This window comes from Patagioenas fasciata, chromosome 21 (assembly GCF_037038585.1).
Source record: "Patagioenas fasciata isolate bPatFas1 chromosome 21, bPatFas1.hap1, whole genome shotgun sequence".
Taxonomy (NCBI): Eukaryota; Metazoa; Chordata; class Aves; order Columbiformes; family Columbidae; genus Patagioenas; species Patagioenas fasciata.
In genome coordinates this window covers 5174254-5195415 of record NC_092540.1, presented here as the reverse complement: position 1 = coordinate 5195415, position 21162 = coordinate 5174254, and the positions used below count along the sequence as shown (strand labels likewise).

At 51.1% G+C, this 21162-nt stretch overlaps 1 protein-coding gene across 1 annotated transcript in view; it reads right to left on the bottom strand.

The window, feature by feature from the left end:
• The window catches only part of PKP1 (plakophilin 1), a 45158-nt gene extending 27025 nt beyond the window's left edge, over positions 1-18133 (bottom strand). The window contains exons 1-3 of the mRNA XM_065854624.2: positions 17772-18133; positions 10615-10715; positions 130-554 (exon numbers count right to left, since the gene is read on the bottom strand). Of these exons, the coding sequence (XP_065710696.1) occupies positions 130-554; positions 10615-10715; positions 17772-17973 (728 nt within the window). The 5' untranslated portion in view covers positions 17974-18133. The remainder of the gene's footprint in view (positions 1-129; positions 555-10614; positions 10716-17771) is intronic.
• Between the last annotated feature and the right edge of the window lie 3029 nt (positions 18134-21162).

Below are 21162 nucleotides of genomic sequence, written 5' to 3'. Positions count from 1 at the left end.
AGGATGCAATTAAGCACGGTGTGCACAGGTGAGCAGATCTCCTGTGGTTATAAAGCAGCTCAGGTGGACAAACCTCCACAGCACATGTCTACATTCACACACATTCAACCGGTTGCGGCAAACACTTACTTGGAGCTGGACTGGGTCTGTCCATAAACCGCGTCCTGCTTGCAGCTCGTCATGGGCTGGGCATAGACCACATCGGGCTTGTTGCTCGAGGGGCAGGAGAGGGCCCGTGTTGGCATTTTTTTACTTGTCCTGGTAGTTCCTTGCTGGGTGCTGCAGCTGCTGTAGATGCTTTGGCGGTTCAAGGTTGCCTTGTGCTCTGCCCGGCCCCCGACCTGAGTCTTCCTCAGCGTGCCCCGGGGCGGTTCGCAGTAGAGGTCGGGCTCGCTGCGGCTGCTCTTGATGTTCTGCACGAAGCAGTAGTCGCTGCCGGGCCTGGCCGGGCTGCAGACCGCCTTGCTGTAGTGCTTGCTGCCCCAGCCCTCCATCTGGCTGTACGAGCTGTAGCGCCTGTTCTCCACGTCCCGCTTCAGCGTCCCGTTGTACAGCTGCTCAACGAGAAAACAGGAGACAAAAAGGGAAGGGAATCAGGGTTGAGCTGCAGATTGACACGGCCAAGCGCACTCCGAGTGTTGTGGCTGCTGGATTCCTACGGTCCTCTTTGTGGCCCCCTCGCCTGGTCCTTGCTGCATGAGCCTGGAAGGAAGAGCGAAGCCACCTCCTTGCACTGAGACATTAAACCCCAAGCATTGCAGCAGACCTACGTGGGACCTGAGCTGAATAATTTTAGGCATCAAGCCCATGAGGAGCTGAATTGTGTCCTGCATCCCTCACTGTCCTCCAAGGTCCGTGGGTGTTTATGTGCCTGTGGCAGACATGGGACCCTAAATCACTGCCCTGTAACAGTGCCAAGCACAGAACAAGCCCACCTGCAGCCCTTCTAAAGGTGCCAAGCCCTCCTTTGATATCTGGGGACACTTAGTCAATAGGATATGGCATCCAGCAGCTTGAAATCAGAAAGACCAAACATGACCCTGCCACTAGAGCAAAATTACTTATTCTCTACCCATGGGGTCTAACCCAGTGTGTAAGTACAGGAGCCAAAATCCTTATAGCTCATGAAAATTCACACCACATCCTTTGCCATCACAGAGAACGTTGCCCCATTCTGACCTTCTGTTACTACCTGCATTCATTTGTAATTTCCTTAAGCTATTTTGTTCCCCTTCCATCCAGAAGTTCCTTAGGAAGGGAGTAAAGGGAGTGAAAAATCAGTAAGGGATTCCTGAATGTCATTGTGCCAAGAAACAAGTGGAGACAATGAATATCTGTTTATGAGTTACAAAGTGTGTAGTGTCAGCCCATATAATGGGATGTTCTGAGAACATGCAATAAGAACTGAGATTACTAAACCAGGAAGAAAAAAAAAAAAAGAATAAAATACAGTAAAAAAACACAACTGCAATTAATCAAACAAGAAAATGGGCACAAAAAGAACCAAAGAATAAATCTTCCCACCTCATTCTCCTTTGGTTTATCTTGGGAAAGCTCATCTATGGTTGGGTCAAGGCTTTTTTTCTCACCTAACTTTAAGCAGATGCATTTTGGGTGCCTCTTTCTGCAAAAGCCACCCAAGGATCCCTTGGTCTGGGAGAGAAAAGTCAGTGCTGGCACCTTATGATTTTCATGGAGGTTCAAGGCACAAGGTGTGAAAAGTCTGTGCCTGGTGCAATAGTCCATGCAATTAAAATAAATCCCTATTTCCTCATGTAGGAACCCCCAATACAGAAATTGGTATAGTCTGCAGGCTCGCCCTGAGTCCCACTGCTCTGTCCCATCATTCCTGTCTCCAACACTCCACGGAAATGTCATTATGTTAATTAATTAAGCCAAATATTTCCATTAACAAACTGATCTTCAGGAATGCAGTGAATCCTCTCTGCTGCATCCCAGAGAGCTGCACAGGTAACGGCTGAAAACTTTAGAGTTTGTTATTGAGCACACGTGCCACCTGGAGAACAAGAAACCCTTTAGTCCAGCTACGATAACCAGATTGCTCCACCATTGGAGCACCAGTCTGAAGTAGTTTTCATACTTTTATTCTGCACGTTTGCATCTAAACAGGTGAATTGCTGGAAGGGGAGAAAAGGGGAGCAAATTCTCTTTGCATTTACTCCAGAGGACACAGAAAAAACCAGTTAGTACTGCAGCACAGCAGGTAACAGGTTTGGTGCATCCTGCAGAGCTCCCAGGGGTTTGGAGGAAGAATTTGCATGTGATAAGAAGAGCAAGGACAAGGCACATGGGTAAGGGAGAGGAGTCTCAGGAGTTCCCCTGGCAGCAGGACAAGCCCATTGGAAATTCCAGGATGGCCACGCACAGAGGTGCTCTCCATCCTGGGTGTGCTTTGGGTGCAGTGACAGCAAAGTGACCTTTCATTGAGTCATAGAATCACAGAATCATTTTGGTTGGAAAGACCCTCAAGACCATGGAGTCCAGTCGTTCCCCCACCCCTGGCACTATCCTAAGTCCTGAGAACCTCATGTCCGCCTGTCCTACCCTCCAGGGATGGTGCCTCCAGCACTGCCCTGGGCAGCCTGTTCCAATGCCCCACAGCCCTTTGGGAAGAAACTGTTCCCCACATCCAACCTCAACCTCCCCTGATGCAACTTGAGGCCGTTTCCTCTGCTCCTGGCGCTTGTTCCTGGGGAGCAGAGCCCGACCCCCCTGGCTCCAAGCTCCTTTCAGGCAGTTCAGAGATCAGAAGGTCTCCCCTCAGCTCCTGTTCTCCAGCTGAACCCCCAGGTCCCTCAGCCGCTCCCATCACACTTGTGCTCCAGCCCCTCTCCAGCTCCGTACCCCTCTCTCAACTCGCTCCAGCACCTCAAGGCCTTTCTTGGTGTGAGAGGCCCAAAATTGAACACAGGATTCAAGGTTTGACCTCACCAGCACCGAGTACAGTGGCACAATCACTTCTCTAGTCCTGCAGCCTGTTCCAATGCCCAACAGCCCTTTGGGGAATAAATTATTCCCAAGATCCAACCTCAGCCTCTCCTGGTGCAACTTGAGGCTGTTTCCTCTCATCCCGACACTTCTTACTTGAAAGAAGAGCCCAGTACCCTCCATGCTACAACCTCCTTCATGATCTACCCCACTGCAGATGAGTATGTCCTTCCAAGGGTGATATCATCCTCATTTTTCCTTCATTTTCCTGGGCTCAGAAACCCTCAGTTCATTAGGGAAGCAGCAGAACATTTCAGGCTGGACTTTGCTGCTCGGTGGAGTGGGGAACACGCTCCCAGGGCTCAGTGCTGGCAGCGGCTGGAGGACGGAGCAGCAGCTTGTTAGATGTGAGTTCTGCCGTTTCGCTTTATGACTCAGTATAAACCGGGATTATATTTTGGGGCTGCCAAAAGCTTGGCAGAGCCGTGGAGCCCCTGGGCATTCGCCGAAACTAATTCAACTAACCAGGGAAGACCTAACTTGTCATTTCTCTAAAGCTATTGTTTGCTTCCCAGCATACTCACAATGGGCTCTCCGCCAGCAGAGCGGGCGAGGGAAGGCGTGAGGCCGTGTTTATAAATACAGAATTATCAATTCTGTATTTCCTGCTGTGTTTTATAGTGGCATAGAGCATTGTCCTCTTTCTTGCCAGCCCTGAGATGGGCGAAGCAAAGCGACCGCCTGTGTGGAAAGACGTCTTTCTGCAACACAGGGAGCCCTGGGCTGCAAGTCGGTGCAGGTCCTGGCAGGGCGGGGAAGCCTTTTGCAAACTCATGGGAAAATAGTTCCCGTGTGATGTGAAGCTCATTACCAAAGTCAGTGCATGACTTTTATTGCTGATTCTACCAGATGCTTGGCTGAGCCCATTTTAATCTCTTTCAAGTGGCACCGACCTAATTGGTATCTTAGAATTCCTCTTTGCAGCAGGAGCCTGATTCAAAGCCTCCAAATCGATGAGGAGTCTCCGGCCACATTTCAGCCCTGCTTGCCAAATACTCCATGAATCCTTGCACAGACATAGCTGACCCGATCGCTTCTTGATCTCGGAAAAGTGCCGTGTCCGTGTCTTAAGAGCAGCTTTCTCTGGTTACAAACTCTGTCTTCATTTCAGATGCTCACCAAGCTAAGCCGGGGACCTTCACCCTGACACCGGAGTGAACGCGGCCCAGGGAATGGGTTGTTATCTCTTGGCTGGATGCAGTGGTCAGTGGGGATGCACAGCAAGGCATTCTGCTGTCTGCAGAGAGATCGCACCTCTGAGGGTGAAGGCGATGCTGTTACGCAGCCTGTGGTTTGAACAGCCACTTGACAACACTCCTGTCACTTTTGCTCATATCATTATGCGTGTAGAGTGAGCTCTCCCTATGCAGAATAGCATTACTGAAAAGGAATAATCCATCTCTTGCCTTCAAACCTCACCTGGAACCAGTTCAGAAGAGCACAGGTTGTCACCAAGACTTCTCCCCACAGGACCTGAGGGGTTGGGACACCCTGGTAGGTCTCTGAGCCAAATGCCATCAAGCACCCACAGTCGTGTGTGCTCGTGGGATGCATAAGGATGCTCACGTGCAGCCGGGAAACAGCAACAGCCTGAGTTTTAGCCTGAACTTCTCCCCCCTACCGTGAAATGAGTCTGTATGTTTGGGGCCAACCCTTGGGAGCCGTTCATTCATATTAAAATGAGGAGGGGAGGAAAGATGAGCACTGATAGTGTGTCAGTGTTCCTATCAGGCCCAAGGACTAAGTGTTTCCCTTCCCCGGCAGCAGCAAAGACCTGTCTTTACATTAATAAGCACTTGTGGGTCACCAGTTCTCAGCCTGCAACTTGGGACCATCAGTTGGAACACCCAACAGTCACACAAGCCAGGTAAAGAAGTGTCTTTAACCTCTTATTTCAACTGGAATAAAACTGCTGTTAGAAAGTCAAAATGGCTTTAACCCAATCATCGATTGTGAGGCTTTTTCTGTCTTTTTTAATTCTATAAACCCTTTTGTTTCAAAGTCTGTGCTCCCGACGCTTTCCAGAGCGGCAGAAGCGCAGGGCCAGGCGCAGCAGCACCGGGATCGCGCTCCAATCTCAGCTCTGCCTTTCCACGTCAAGGCCCTCCCAGATAACTGGGTGTTTCTGACTTCTGCATCTAAGGACGCGATCAGTTCATTACCTGGCGCTCATTTTTTCCCTTGCAATTTGTTTGTTTCTAGAGCAGCAGACAGAAAGAAGTGAAGGGCTCCGTATAAACACGTCAGGAGCAGGTTTCTCCCAGGCTGGAGGGCAAAGCACAGGCGATGCAACCTGACAGCGTCCCACCCTGAGTGATGGGTGGGGAAAACTCTCCGTGCCGCTTGCGAAACGCTCCAGCTGCCGCCTGCTGTGCACTCCGTTGCAAAAAATGCAAAACCAGCAAATGTATTGTTTATCTATTTCTGAAATGCTCTTTCCCACCTCTCCTGGGTGCTGCCTTTCCGTACGCTGTTTCATCTGGTTCTTTACGCAGCTGAGATTTACAGCTTGATGGTTCAGTTTGTTCTGTCCAACTGGCTGCTCTAAACCATGGAGTCTCTTGCAAAATCTCACCAGGGGCTGACCAAGCAATGATGTGCAACAACTATCAACCCTTGTTTTCTTTGGTAAGGTTGCCCAAACCACTCTTTTTTTTTTTAACTTGAATGTATCATTACAGGAAATAACAAATTTTGCCCTAAAATCCTTATGGAACAAAGCTCCCACTGACAAGGAGAGGGCTTTGTCCACAGAGGCAAAGCCAGCCAGGGGCAGCAGGGACCGTTCCCATCTGTTCGAAGGGCACCAGGCTGCATGTCTCATGGCAAACACCTCTCATGCAGATAATATATTTGGGAGTGAAGGTTCTGCAACTTTCTCCCACAGAGAAAATTTGTTTAAGAATCTACATACAGTCTCTAGTGCAGAGGGATCCCCGAAGTGCATGTTTTTTCATTAGTGTCATAACAGGTATAATTACTACAGAAACTAAGCTGGGTGGCCAGTGCAGCGCGGAGCCCGAGACCTCAGTAGCAGTGCCTGAGGAGAGCAGTGGGGAGCACTGGTGGCCCAGTGGCCACTGGTCCCCAGCTCTCACATGCCAGGACCCACCTCAGTTACCTGCTTTAATGGCAGCAGCAGGAGACGTGCCCAGTACCCTTTGGTCTGGGAGCTGAGCTGCTCTTCAGAACGCTACAAGCCACAGGCTGAGATCAGCTGTGTGGGGATGATGATTTGCTCTACCTGATGGAGACAGAACATCTGGGATGTGCCTGTGACCCTATCAACACACACACAGTGTGACAAGGACCTTGTTCAGGGCAGTGCTGGGGGGCGACACGCCGCAGCTTCTACCCAAATCACGCCGATGTGTTTCCTTCTTGTGGGAGCAGCAGCACAGGGAGGTTGGGGGTGCTCCTGCATCTGGTCCTGATTCTGCATCTTTGTCCTGATTCTGCATCTTTGTCCTGATTCTGCATCTGGTCCTGATTTTGCATCTTTGTCCTGATTCTGCATCTTTGTCCTGATTCTGCGTCTGGTTCTGACTCTGCATCTTGGTCCTGATTCTGCATCTTTGTCCTGATTCTGCGTCTGGTCCTGATTCTGCATCTTTGTCCTGATTCTGTGTCTGGTTCTGATTCTGCATCTTTGTCCTGATTCTGCATCAACCCAACAGTGCCAAGACAGACATGGGACACCCCTGGCCCCTAGCAGGGCTGGACCTGCTGCGGGTGCGAATGAAGCCTCAGGGGCTCTGTGCTGGCAGCGCGTGTCCCGGCTCCGTGTGCTGCCTTCCCACGGTGTTGGGGACTTGGCTGTGCACTTGGGGTGAAGAGCAGATGTGCTGCAACCCATGGGCCATGAGGCTGTGACAGTAGCTTTGGAGCTGGACTTGATGATCCTTGTGGGTCCCTTCCAACTCAGGACATTCTGTGATTCGACAATTTAAACCCAGTGCTGGGCAGATCCCATTTTTGGGGTACCGGAATTGAGGGTGCAGCTCATGCTGAGGATTTTCCTGCCATGACTGCGCTGCTCGGGGTGCCCAGTTTAGCTTGCTCAAACCTCCCTCATGTTTGTCTGTGTAAATTGTGGCCACCACTGCACCTCCTGTGGGACCTCAGGCACTGCTCAGGACTTGCGTCAGGACACGGCGTAGCCGGCTCCTGCGGTCAGGTGACTTTGGGAACAGGTGGCCACTCACAACTCACGTTGTCAGTAGGGTGACAAATGTCCCTAAGGGTCTTCTGGGCTGAACAGCACCTGGACTGAAAGATCACCTGACACAGAGAGGTTTGTGGTCACTAATGCGGCCGTCACTGCGCCCCACCACGGTCACCGTGCAATGGGACCAAGGCCGCCATCCCTGGAGGATGAGCCACCCCTGACACGTGAGCCAAGGAAACGTCACAGCCAAGTGCAGCTCTGCCAAGGTGGGGACGTGGGGTGGCCCCACTGGGTCCGGTGTCACCTACGCTGCACATGAGCCAGCGCCCATTGCAGTGTCGGTTACAGCGATGCTACGAACAAGGCACTTCACAGTAGGAATAAGCAGAAAATAGTCTCTAAGAGAGGGTAGATAAAAGGTTTTAGTCAGAAGTGTGGACTGAGCCAGAGAGAGCTTTTTCTCCAGGTCTATAATTTCTTCCACTCTAATATTTGAACATCAGTAACCTAAATCAGGAAGAAAACTCAGAAGCAAAAAGCTTGAGGTTTCCTTCCAAGAAGACATAAAACCAGACGGACTAAGTCAGGAATAATAGCTTTTAAGAGCTGTGGGTGAGACAGGGTAAACGACATACTTTCTCGCTATGAAGATGTCATTTAGAGTCACTAGCTAAGGCAACACACCGATAAGAGCAGTGCCTAAGTTGCAGGTGCTGTGGAGCAGCAATATGGGCATGGATTGCTTGTTACACCCTTTGAACTCCAGAAGCATTCAAAGTAATTTTCCTGAATATTATACTGGGTCATTTCCCTGAAATAGCTGAATTTCCCTGTGCATCTCAAAAGACTCTGACACTTCTCAGAAACGTTCACAGCACCAGCTGAAAAGTCCAGCAATTTTGTCTTCAAAACCAGATTGGCTTTATCTTTGTTCCCATGTCTTACAACCCAGGAATGACAAGAAGGAAACGTTTTTAAAATGGTCAGAACCTGCACAGGTTTCAAATAGGTCCATAGACAAAAGTTCAAGTTAACCCAAGCTGGAGGTTGGTTGTGGATGTGTGTGAACCCTCAATAGTATTCTGGAAGAAGCAAAATGGAGGCGGTTCCTTGGGGAGCGTGATGTCTGTTAAGCTTGTTAAGCAGATTTAGGCTTGAGGTTATATGTTCCAATGTGCCAATGGCACTCGGGACTCATCGCCCCTAACTGCTGTCATCTGCCTGCTGGGTGACTGCTCCATCCAGATACCATCCAGAGGGGCTGATTCATCCTGACCTGACAGATCTCCAAGATAGGGGAGGTGAATCACCTCCTCATCCCTCTCTCTTTGTTGGCCATGGGAGGAGTCTAGACGACTTGTTAAGACTCAACGTCTGATTTTCAGATAGACACAGTTAGGTAAGACGAATTTTACTGTGAATCCTTCCTGAGTCCCTGTCCTCTTTTTCTAAAGAAGCCCAGGTCTTGAAGGTCTTTACCAAATTTTTCTAGAATGAGAGGCTTGTAAGACCCTTAAGTTTGGAGAAAGACCTTCAGTAAATGCAGAAGAGCCCTTCAGAGAAAATACATATGATCTTAAAAGTCTTTTCCAACCAAAATTATTCCCTGACTCTACAAGTCCGTGGTGAACCAGAAGTTCCTGAGCTGTTGTGTGCACAGTACCCAGTGGTGTCTGATGGAGGCCCTGACCTTCATCATCACCTTGCAAACTGTTCACCAAAGCACCATCCTCACCACTGGGCTGAAATCCCCAGCAGCCAGGGGCATTTCTAACTCCCTAACATTTGTCCAAATGTTGTAATGATTGGGAAGAAGATCAGGAATGAATAAAATTAAACAAGAAACACCAGCACCACTGGCTGCACTGGCACCTTGTCAGCATGAACGTGAGCTGGAGGGGCAACTGCAGAGCTGGGGCTTTGCTTCTTCTCTCTTTAATTAAAAAAACAGCTAGAAACTACTGGAATGGGTGCTACAGAGCAGTCTTGCTTAGACAAAGTATAGCAAACTCCATTCAGGAGTCACAACAGACCAATAGCAATACATCATCAAAACAAAACATCACAAACATTTGACTTACAAAGCCCAGAGACTCCACCCCTGGCCCAGGAGGTCCCTCAGATGCTGATTTCTGATGGCCACAAAAACACTCCAGGTTGTGTCGTTGACTGCTTACCATGGTTAGACCCTTCTGCAGGGCTCCATCACTGCCTTGGTGATGGGGATAGGATATTTGGATGGATGGACCTCTGCTCTGACCCACCCTTTTGGTCTTAGACCAGGCAGAAACACCATCTGGGATTTAACCAGCTTATCAAGGGACATAGAAACAAGTCAACAGACAGTCTGTAAATAAAAATGTCAAAGATGTGCCAACCCTTCCTGCAGGACACTCAAGAGGCAGCAAACCCAGTGATGCAAACCCAGCAAAGTGACATTATCACTGCCTTGAAGCAAGCACGCTACACCGTGGCCATTAAGAAAGGCAACCGATAAATCTTCCTGCAGCTCAGGAATGCGATTGCCACGAACAGGCAGAGGATCGAGCAACCACCAGGAAAAGCTCCAGCCATCTGTCTCTGTGCTTGAAGCCAACATAAGCAGCTTTCCCAGTTCGAGCCTTTGATGGTTGACTGGGAGACGCTTTACAGCTCCAGAGTTGTTGAAAGGAGCCCTTTCTTTCTCTCGTATTCAAACCCCAGATCTGTGAATTGCTCCTTTCTACTTCAGAGTTGACAAAAACCAAGGTCTGAGGTGGAAGGGCAACACAAGCAGCTATCCCAGTAGACGCTGGGGTGGTCAGGAGTGGTTCCCAGTGTACCAAGAGTCTATCACCAAGGACAAGACCAGGACCTCTGTGGGATGTATGAACTCAGACTGTGCAAAAACAAGCACTATCTCACCTGTGATTTTTCTGGCATTCTGTAATATTTTCTTTGGAAACCAGTGTGGGAGAAACGGACCACCTCTTTTCCAAGCTCAGAGAATATCTGAAAAGGACCTGCGCTAGCATTGAGACTGGGAACTGCAACACAGTGAGGACGCCAATCATCACCACTCAACCACATTAATGTTGTTCACAGAGAAGTTTTGGTGCATGGAAACAAGAATGGAAACGGTTCCAGGTGAGCAATGGATGTGCTCCAAACTTGAACTGAGACATAAGAGTCCCAACCCAAACCTCTAGTGCCATGGGGATATTCATCCACAAACCCAAACTAAATCTTGTTCACACTAAAATCCCCAGCCACATACATATATAGGGCCCTCAATCAACGGATCCTCTTCCACTACATCTAGTTTCTAAGATATCCACGCATAATCTCTCAGGTAATTTCTGAAGTGCCCTTGCTCCATGACTGATCCTGCTAAAGGTGCTTTCTGCACAGGTTACCTCGAGAACACACCACAGTTCCCAGATGAAAGAATATCTTACCGGGTATCCCCAGCTGCTGTTCCCCGTTTGGGTTTTGGTGTAATAGCTGCCTCGGGATGTCCCGTAGCCATAACCATCAGCTAAACCATCATACATGGAACCTGGAAATGGAAAAAGCATGGTCAATAGGAGAAAGCGGCCCAGCAGGCACCCCTTCAGACACAGCTCTTTATTTCCCAGCAACTTGAGATCCTTTCTGCTTATTACTGAAGAATAATAGAGTTAGAAACCGTAAGGAACACAGGAACACAAGCGGTAAGTCAAGCCCTTGCCATTGCAGGCAACTCATAGCTGTTTGTTTCAGTAGAGCTCTCAAAAACTCCTGCCCCCAGAACATGAGCAACAGCCTCAGGTTTTCAGCACAAAACACCAAGCGCCATAAAATCTGCAGTGGGCTGGAGCAGATGGGGTCAGAGAGTGGGGCGATACCTTAGGGCTTTGCCATGTGAGCGGAGCAGGGTGATATTTTGTGTTACGCATCCCAGAAAGTCTGAACCTGGCACATTCTGACTTGGAGGTGAATAAAATTTGCCTCATCTCTGAAGGTAAAACCCATCCCCGACCCTTTTGCCAAGCTGGTTTTCCTGCTCTGAATACTCTCAATCACGTCAACACAAGCAGCCTGAGCAACACTTGCTAAATCCAATCAATAGCAAATAACCAACAGGATGGGTGAATGATTCCAAAGTCTACTCAACACCTGGTGATCCGAAATAGTCAAACACTAAAAAACCTAATTGCACTGCCTTAAATTTCGCTTTCCGGTCTCTAAAAGATCACTCTGTGTATTCGTACTTTCTTTTCCTGAAAATGTATTAAGCTCCATTATTCTTTTTAGAGGCATTGGGGAAATATGTGAGAATACATCTCAGATATGTTCTGTAAAGACGCCAGTATCTTGGATGGCAAGGAAACCCATCAGCTGTTTCTACTGTTTCTCAGTGCTTTATTCTGAGCGTTTGGATTTACCTGTCTCAGTCTCTCTAAAAGCTCTTTCAGGTCTTTTTCAGCAGGAGCCCTTGGCAGTGCCATTTTTGGAACCCTCCTAAAAGTATTTTACTCAACGCTACATTCATCACTACAAGAACAAAATGAAGCGATTTGTTCTCTTTCCATGCTCGGATTCCCTGAACCTCCTTCAGATGATCCAAAGGAGTTTAAGGTTAAGCTTCGTTCTCAAAAGTGCTCAATAATTGCTGCATCCCAAGTTCCGTTATGAGGAAGTGCAAACTCTACACTCCCATTACCTTCCAGGGGAAGCTCTGAATGTCTAACGAAGCACAAAATCAGGACTTACCTGTCTTAAGTTATGCACCTAAACTGGTGGGTAATGTCAGAAATATCCTAATCTCTCTGTTTGATAAGACTCATCTCTTAGATAAACTGGATAAGCTCAACCACAAAGGCCCTGAAGCCACTCAGGTCTCCTACAGCCACTGATCCCTGGAATAAATCTAGTTTATTGCCTCGCCCCAGGCATCCAGAACCTGTTATGGTGATTTGGTGCGTGGCTAAAAATTCTTGCATTTTCTCAGGAAGATCATTCCCGTAGATGTGGTATTAATAATGCAATTTGCTTTCTGTTGTCAACAAGAGAGGAGCAAGACTGCATGGACGGCAGCGTCTGAAGAACATCGCTGAGTGCGGAATAAGCAGCAGTGAAGTAGTTTCACAGGCTTGTGCAGAAAACCAGAGGATCTCGTTTTCCACAGTCTAGAGACTCACTGGTCATTGTTTCCTCTAAACATCTCTCCAGCCCTGATTGCTTCATAAATATTAATTAGCACAGAACTTGCTGATAAGCCAAGGAAATGGCCCTTGACATGCAATGGGAGAAACATAGCTGTGTCCCTCCCCACCCTGAGATTGCCGATGAAACTCCAGATCAGGATGTCAGTGCTGGGCTACAGAATCCTTCTGGTTGGAAGAGACCCTCAAGGTCATCAAGTCCAACCAAGACCGTCAAGTCCAACCAGAAGCGAGCAGAAGCAAGGCAAGGGCTTGGAGCGGTGAGTTTGGGACAGGTGATTCACAGGGGGACAGAGTTACCTGCTAACAAGAGTCCTGAGCACAAAGATAAAACAACCCCGTGATAACAGTTTCCTGGGAATTGCTTCTTGCAATCGGCCTTTTGTTCCATGCAAACATGATGCAACTACAGGCACCTGGGAGCATTTTCGTGACACTGGGAGCAGTTGGAAGGGAAGGTTTTTGGGCATGATTCACAGGTTCATCTGACCAGTCCTCCCTGGGAATCATGTTTTTCCTCTCAGGGTCCATTCCTGCCATGCACAGCTCTAAAAGCTTTAAGGTTGAGCAGGGAGACACCAAAAATAAGCTACTTTAGGCATATCTCTAATTTTCTTGTGTGAATTTGCCATTACATGACCAAATTCAAGAGAGCAAGTTGTTCACGCAAGTTTATGTTCCTCAGTTGTTGAAAAAGCGCCCTTCACCTCCAAGAACTTGTATGTAAGAGTTTATAAAGATATAATTATATATAACCTCAAATGTTCAAGGCATTTGGAAGCTGCCTTGCTGGTTGGAGAGGGTGCTTCTCCTGCCACTGCACAACTGGGGTTGGTGGCTTGGAGAGCTCAGACTGAAGGCCAGGAAGAACCTGGGGACTTTGTGATGGAGGTGGCTAAAGAAAACATCCCCTTTGTTTAGCCCTGCAAGTTTAGACACTTGTGTTTCATCTGGAGAGCCAGCCTGGAGGTGCATCCCCACCCTCGGGGAGAGGAAGGATATTCCTCTTTTCAACCACCTCAAGGGTAAAGACCGTAAAAACTGGTCACAGATCCTGAGAATCTGGGATGAAAGTGGACTATTTCCTGGAAAAAAAAGCAAAACAAAGCATTTTGGCACGGGGTGTAAATGCTTTTTGTGGGAGATGCCACCCCGGTGCTTTTTCCTGGTTATGTCTGTGTGTCTGTGTTCCATTTGTTGTTACCCAAGCAGCTCTTTAGGTCTCTGGAGTGCCCTCTTGCACTTGGACAAACACAGAGTCAATTAAATTATACCCACTGTATTAGTAGCGGATAATAGATGGGACAGAGGCAGAAAACATGGATGAGGGTCGCCCAGATGAAGCACAGCCCACAATGACCATGGTGTTGGGCAGAAAATACTCCAGGGGCTGCTCAGGCGCTGGCTGTGCCACTGCAGGGACCCCTTGCGCCCAGCCCCAAATTGTTGTTCCTCCAAGGCATTTCCTTCACATCTGAAGTCTCATTTCACTTCAGTGGGACAGTTCACAAGGGCAAAAGCTGAACTACGAGAAGTACGGATCGCAAGATCGTGCACTTCACTGCTGTGAGCCCCACAACTTGCCCACCTCACCCTCATCCTCCTCTCTGCAGCTGCAGATCGTTGCAGAGCAAATCCAGACTGCCATCAAACCCAATGCGCTTGATGAATTATTTACTCTCTTCAAAGGCAACTTTGCACCCCTTGAAGCCGAGAGAGTGACGGCAAGGAGAAGAATTTCATTAAAAGTGCCATTTTCCAAGCACGACGGTGAAAGGCTTCAGCCGGACACATGAAGCTAACAGGGAGCATTGTGGAAATGGATGCATGTTAATAAATATTAATCTGTGGCAGGGAAAGGCAAGACAAGAACCAGTCACTGGTAGTGCAGGCTAGACGGGTTAAATAATCAACTATGCACGGCTTTAAAACAATAAGGATGATTAAACATAGGAAAAACGTAGTAAGAGAAGAGGGCCTGTGGGAGGCACAAAGCAAAGCCTGGATGCCTCCCAGGAGAGAAGTGTTGGTAGAATCCCAGAGGTTGAGGTTCTTGAAGGAATGACCCAACCTCACTTCTGCCTTCTGGCCTAGGAGCTAAAGGGTTTGTGTGCTTTTTTCGATCCCAGTAATCGAAGGTCTGTGGAAGGACAGATGGCTTTCACTGAACCATCTCATACTGGGGGAAGGTTAAAGTCTTCAAGGGATTTACTGCCTCTAGAATCTTCCCTTCACATAAGAGTAACAACCCCCATTAGAGCTAGGTGGGATCCCATTAGAGCTAGGTGGGATCTCATTAAAGCCAAGTGGGATTTCTCCCCTCCAGCCACAGCCCGAATAGCAAATCTCTAAATCACAGCTCAGCCATAGGACAGTTGGACACAGAGCTCCTCAGGTGGGTTTCCTCAGATCTTTGCTCCCTGCTCTGTCCCACCAACCAGTGACGAGTCACTGACCAAACTTCTCTTTGCCGACCAGAGCTGTTGGCTACAAGGAGCTGGTTCAGCTAGGCCTGGCCTTTTCTCCTGCCGTGACATGGAAATGCATTGTCCCTGGAAATGTGCTTTACTCGCAGATTCAGAAGGAGCCATCCAGTTACCGTTACCATGGAGAGAAGGGCAGATATGCCCTAGGGAAGACTCCAAAGACCCAAAACCCAAGGAGGGAAGATTCCACAGACCCAAAACCCAAATGACGGAGCCACCGTCATTTAATTAGCTGCTGTGCTGAGAAAAGGCCCCACTGTGGGTGCAGGATTGTGCAGCTTGCAACTGGTTTCTGCTCACTGCCCTACCCAGTGCACACCAGTTTGAGCCCAGGTGGATCACCTTGCCCTGCGGTGGCTTGTGCAAGTGCTGGGTGACACCAGATCTTCAGAGAGTGGCCACAACACCTCGATCTGCTGGGTTCCAAGTAACCAACTAATTATATGTATCCATCAGCTAGCAGGACGTTGAGGAAACATCTGTTGACCCCCTAAAGAAACTCCAGTTGTGGGATACAACACCACCCATCCCTGCTAAGTGCCAGGGGGGTCCGTGTCCATGCTCCCCATCCTGTGCAGACAGGGACACGTGTTCCTGAAGCCGGAGGAAGCTCTGAGCCGCGCTTCGGCTCCTGCCCAAACCACAGATCAAAATGAGCAACAGGAGCTGGACCTGGACCAACAGACACATGCAGAAAAGTGCCGGGGTGCAAAGGAAACAAAGCACTCGAACATTAATCGGGGGTTTGTGGGTTCTCCAGCTTGTGCTGCCTTCGAGGAGCATCTCTGAGGGGGATTCAGGAGCATTCAAACAGGTGGGTGTCTACGCCTGACAGCCTGTTTGTAGGAAACATTGATGCTTCTCATCAGGTCTGCTCAGCAAACCTTTGGACCTCTAGGAGTAAAAACCAATGCAACATTCCACCTTGAAAGCTTAACCTGATCCTCTCAGGCTCCAGCCCAGGGGAAAAGCCCAAGAATAACCAGCAATTTCTTGCCCATCTGGGATTCCCTCCAACAACGCACGGGGGGAGCAGCCACCGTGGTGAACCCACCAGCTGGAGCTCCGTGCCAGCCAAGCTCCCCGTGGTGGGAACGGGGCGGCCTCGGCCCCGCGTTTGGAGGCAGCTCCTGGGAGCTGGATGTGACTCAGCTTCCCTGGGACACAGAAACCAGAGCTGCCCATTTCCCCGCAGTTCCCATCCCAGAGCGGCTGGAGGAGGGGTTGAGCTGCCGCTTGCCGAGCCGAGCCGGGCAGCTCGGGAATTTGCTTTGCCCAGAGGTTTCAGCTGGGATCCCCTCCAAGCAGAATAACCCCCCTCTGCCTCCCGGCCGTCCTGCCCATGGGCAGCACTGAGGGTCATCTCTCTGCCTCTCGTCCTGCTTTGTATTTTATTTTGTCCAGTCTTGCACTGTAACACCTTAAGCAATAAACCCTCCTGAAATACAAGATTTGCATCTCCCATTGCCTTCCATTTTGGCAGTAGAAGAAAGCTCTCCTCACCCCGTCCCCAACCCGTCCCTTAGAGTCTGTGTCCACAAACATGCAAAAAAAAACAGAGAGAGCAGAAATTTGCCCCTGGCCGTGCCCATCACAGGTCACTGCAACACGACAACCATCACGAAGCTCCTCTGTTCCTTCCATCGCAGCAATCGCAATGTCAACAGCCAGGATGGCTCCTATGGGAGTTCCACCTCCAATCTCCACCCCGCAGCCAAGTGCCACCCGGCTTCTCTTGCTCAATGAGCCCAAGCCATGTGTCTGGACCACGACACTTCAGTGCTGGATTAAGCCTCATGATCCAGCGTGGAAAAGCTGCTGGGCGAAATGTAATCCCTAAAAGAGGCAGCAGAGACTGTCCCAGCTTGCCAGCAAACACCTCCCTACATGTTGCCTGCTCCAGACGTGACCGAACGGTTCAGTCCCAGCCCCAGCACCCCCTCTCCCCAAAACCTCGGGCTTTCCCCTTCCTGGTGAGCTCAGCCAGGCCACTGGGCTCGCTGCAGCTGCTCCCAAAGTGCCTGTGAGAGCCGGGAGGTTTTGCGCTGTGGCTGTCACAGCCCTCTGGGTTTGCAGCTCCCAGCTGGGGAAAGCTGGGGTTTGCCTCCAAATCAGCTTTCTCCAGACACAAGGACAGCAAAGAAAAACATTTACCAAGCCTTGATTTCACTCCAGGACTCAGCTGATTTCTTGTTTTCTATGGCACAGACTCAGGGCATGGGTTGGACCAGCTGCACAGATCCCTACACCGCTTTGGACCCATCTGCAAAATGGAAGGGGTTGCAAAGCACCCCCGCTGAAGCAAAGCAAGATAAGGGCATCTCCCCTCCTCACTCATCTCCTTCCTAACACACTGGGGTGACTCAGAGGCTCCCACACCTCTCAACCTGTAAATGGAGGGCACACTGGGAGCTTCAGAGGCAAATCCTGAGCTCAGGTGTCCTGTGTGCCAGCAGAGCTGCCCGCTCTCCACCTGCACAACGCTCAGGAGGCAGCTGAGCCCTGGCTTGGAGCAGCAACGCTGTGAGCTTGGGCCACCCCAGGAGGGGACGGGGCTGCTGGAGGATTCCAGCCACGGGGGCACTTGCAGAGGAAGGATTTGCAAAGGTTAGGCAGCTACTCCAGCTTTATAGCCAGGGAACAAATGGCTAATAGAGCCACATTGAAATGTCCGAGAGCCTCAGGGATGTGGAGCAGCGTGGGGAGATCAGCTCCAACGGGGAGTCGATGCATCCAGCTCCACGTCTTGTCCTAACTCTTCCATCCAGTGCAAGAAAACTCAGCATCCCCTGCCCGCGGTAACCCAGGAGATACACAAACCAATCTGTCCCCCACAACCAAACCCCCACAAAATGACCCCACAGCATCTGCTCTGTCCCCAGAGGGGTCCCCTTTGCTGTGGAGAGCACAGTGGGATTTTACCTCGGTTGGAGTGGCCTACGCTCGACGACACGGACGACTTTTGCTTCTGCCGCTTCACCGTCATCATCACTTGCTCCTGGACGCGCTGTTTGCCCGTGCCCTTAGTTTTCAGCTTGTGGTCCGAGGGCAGAGCCAGCGTGGAGCTGGCCTGATCCTGGAAACACTCATAGGCCAAGGCCGTTTTCAGCGGAGAGTGAAGCATGGCTGCGAGCAGAGCGGGGGCGAGGGGGCTGCGCTTCACCTGACCGCGCGCGACACGGGGCGACAGCAAAGGCGTCTGGTGCTGGGGTTAATCTCCCGAATCCCTCCTTGCCATACGTCCCCCGGCCGAGGGTGTCTCAGGGCTCCTGCTCCCGGCTCGGCTCCCCGGCGTGTGAGCAGGCACACCCTCTGCCAGACTGGATATACAGCCCTGCCTGCACACACCCACGCGCTGCCGCCGCGGCTCCGCAGCCCCCGCGCCAGCGCTGCGGGGCACAGGGCTCCCCGCGGCCCTCGCCCCAAATCTGCCGCCCCCAGCCCGCACCCGAATGGACGGGTCAAGGGGAGCACGCGGGTCCCGGTGGGACGTGGGAGGAACGAGGGGCTGGGGATGGACATCACCATCTCCTTCGCCATGGAGGGCTCATGGGTGGGGCTTGGCGGATCTGGGTAGGAAACGGTGCTCTTCGGCAGCTGGAGGATCTTCCACGCAACCTGCTCGTCTTGTATTTTGTTATTTCCCTTAATCTAAACTGGATCAAAATGGTGTCTCAGCGCCAAGAGCCTGAGGACGGCCCTGTTAGCAGAGGGCAGCATCGCACACGCCGTGGGTCAGAGCAGCAACACTGCCCACAGCGTGGGTCCTGCTGAGATGCTCCCAGGTCAACGTGTCCCCCTCCTCATTTGCAAAACCTTGCTCTGGATGCACAGGTTGCAAACCCACCCGCTGAGCCCAGGACTGCAGGAGTGGGGGCCAAGGAGGGTCCTGCTGGGCTCCTGGGGGTGACACCCCTTCCCAAAGGGGGTGACACTATTTGCAGGGACAGCCCTACACCCCAGCTCTCCTCCACTAAGAAACAGGGGCAGTCACCGGGGAAAGAACTGGGGCAATCATTGCAAGTAACTCGAGGTAGCATGGATTAAAATCAGGCTTTTAGCAAGAGGAATGGAAGATAAAATGGCTGTGCAAGAAATGACATGTCAGTTTATGACTTTGAGCAGAGAACTTTCTCTCTGCCAAGCCACACTGCAGCGACTCATTTGCAGAGAACCGCACAGCTCAGTGCTGGTGTGACCAGTTTCAGGTCACGGCAAGCGCTGGCAAAGCTCCTGCCAAGCAACGGGAGGCTGATACAGGAGAAGAGGCACAAAACCCATCAGGGGGATAACCAAGGGGGGGTGTCCAGGGCAGCAGCTCCCCAGGACCAGGTCCTGGGTGCCAACATCAGCACAGAGCCAGGAGGAGGGTGCTGTAGTGGAGAGGACTTGTGGGGTTTCTCTCTGGTGGGAACCGTCAGTTCCAAGCATGCTTTCAGCTGGGTCCCTCCTTGGAAGCAGCTTTATTTGATTTCATAAGAGCAAGAGCGGTATCAGAAAACACAGGGCGTGCTCCTGGAGTGACGAACATTGTGCACCTTCCTCTTCTGATGCTCCAGGAGGCTCCTCCAGTGAACTCCAACAGCAGAAACCCAAACTTTGGCAATGAGACAGAGGCCTAGAGCAACCAGAGGGTAATTAATTACCTCTGGTCCCCTTTTGCCAGGTTTCCCGACACCTCTGCTCCATCAGCCTGGACATTCAGACCATGGCCCAGCAAGGCCAGAGGAGTCAGTGCTGCCCAAGCCTGGGTGGCCCAGTGAGATGGAAGAGGATTTTCTGCTGCTGGGGCTAAGTCTTCCAGTCCAGGTAGGGAACAGCGAAGCAATACCTGGGTGTTGTTTTCTTCTGTCCTACTTGTTTCTCCTGAAAGCTTGTTATCGATGCCAAGCGACGTTTTCGCAAATCAATGACAGGCTGTCAGCGTCGGATGGCTTCTGCACAACAAAGTGCCCAGCTCTTGCAAACCTGTAATGTCATTTCCCCCCCCGGCGAGGAACAGCCCTCACCCTGTCCCGCACGGGAGAGCCAAGTGTTTATCACATCCCGTCATTTGCTGGCGGATAATACAAATGCTGCGCTCTGGCATCTGCGCTGTTTCATAACTCACCCAAAATGCTGAGCTGGGCTGCGGCGCTGGGGACATGGAGCTTACAGAAGCTTTCAAGAAACAATAGTTTCTTCAGGCGGGTTTGCACGGTCTAGCCCAAGGGAGGGAATCTCCCAGGTTTCTGCAACAGACTCCAAACCCATCTCTGAAAGAGCAAAAGGTACTTAAAGAAAGGAGTTTATTGCACCACTATGCAAACTGCTGTTCCTGCTCTGAATCACGGGTGCTTACTTAGCAGAGCGCGGCGAGTGTCATCCCCGCCAGCCCAGCGCGGCCCCGGCGCAGCGGCAGAGCTTGCGCCTACCAGCGCCTGGAGCAAATTCCCTGTCTGCCTCTCTGTCTGGAGCGGGCGGGCGGCAGCGGGAACGGCTGGAAGGGAAACAAAACCCGCGCCGAGCGAGGGGCGACCGGCGGAAGGCGGGAGGGTTGGAAAGCAAAACCAACTCGACGCGCAACGGGTGATTTGAGGGAGCGCGGGGCCTTCGCCGCGGTGCGGCGGCTGCGTGAGCGCGGCGAGCACCGCATGGCGATGCCGTGAATCACCGCTCCGCGCCCCACAGCGGGACACGCCTTGTGCATCTGGCCTCTTCAAAGCATTTTTGTACGAGTTCCCGGGATTCCTGCCAACGGGCTGATCACAATCAAAGGGCTCGCTGGCCCAACGCGGCTCCCAGCGCAGGGTTCGCTGTTCAAACTTGTCGGGCGCTCCTGGGCTGGAAGTGTCTAGAGATCACTGCAAAATCTGCTGGGGGAAAACAGCTGGCTCCCAAAATTAGGGACAGGGAGTCCTGCTGTGGATTTTTTTAAGCAGCTCGAGTTGTTTCTTCCCGAGGGCGGGTGGTCACTGGGGGGACAGAGCTGAGGGTGCTGGATAATGCCATTTTCTGAGCGGTGACTCAGCCTTGCCCCAGCACAACTGAGACTTCCCAGAGCCTGGCAAGGTTTGTCCAGGAGGACAGCGAGATTAGCAAAGCCGTAGTTTCACTCCCCCTCTAACGAAAGGTTTTCCTTCTTCTGTGGGACCACAAACCACCAGAGAAACGGGGCAGACGGACAGCTTGGATATAACAGGGTGACCAGGGCTCAGCTGGAAGTGAGCACGGAGCTGTCAAGGTGAGGAAAACCAGGTAGAAACCTGCTGAGACACAGGGACAGGCTGTTCCTGAGTAAAACCTTCCCTCTGCTTCTCGCACACATGTGGCA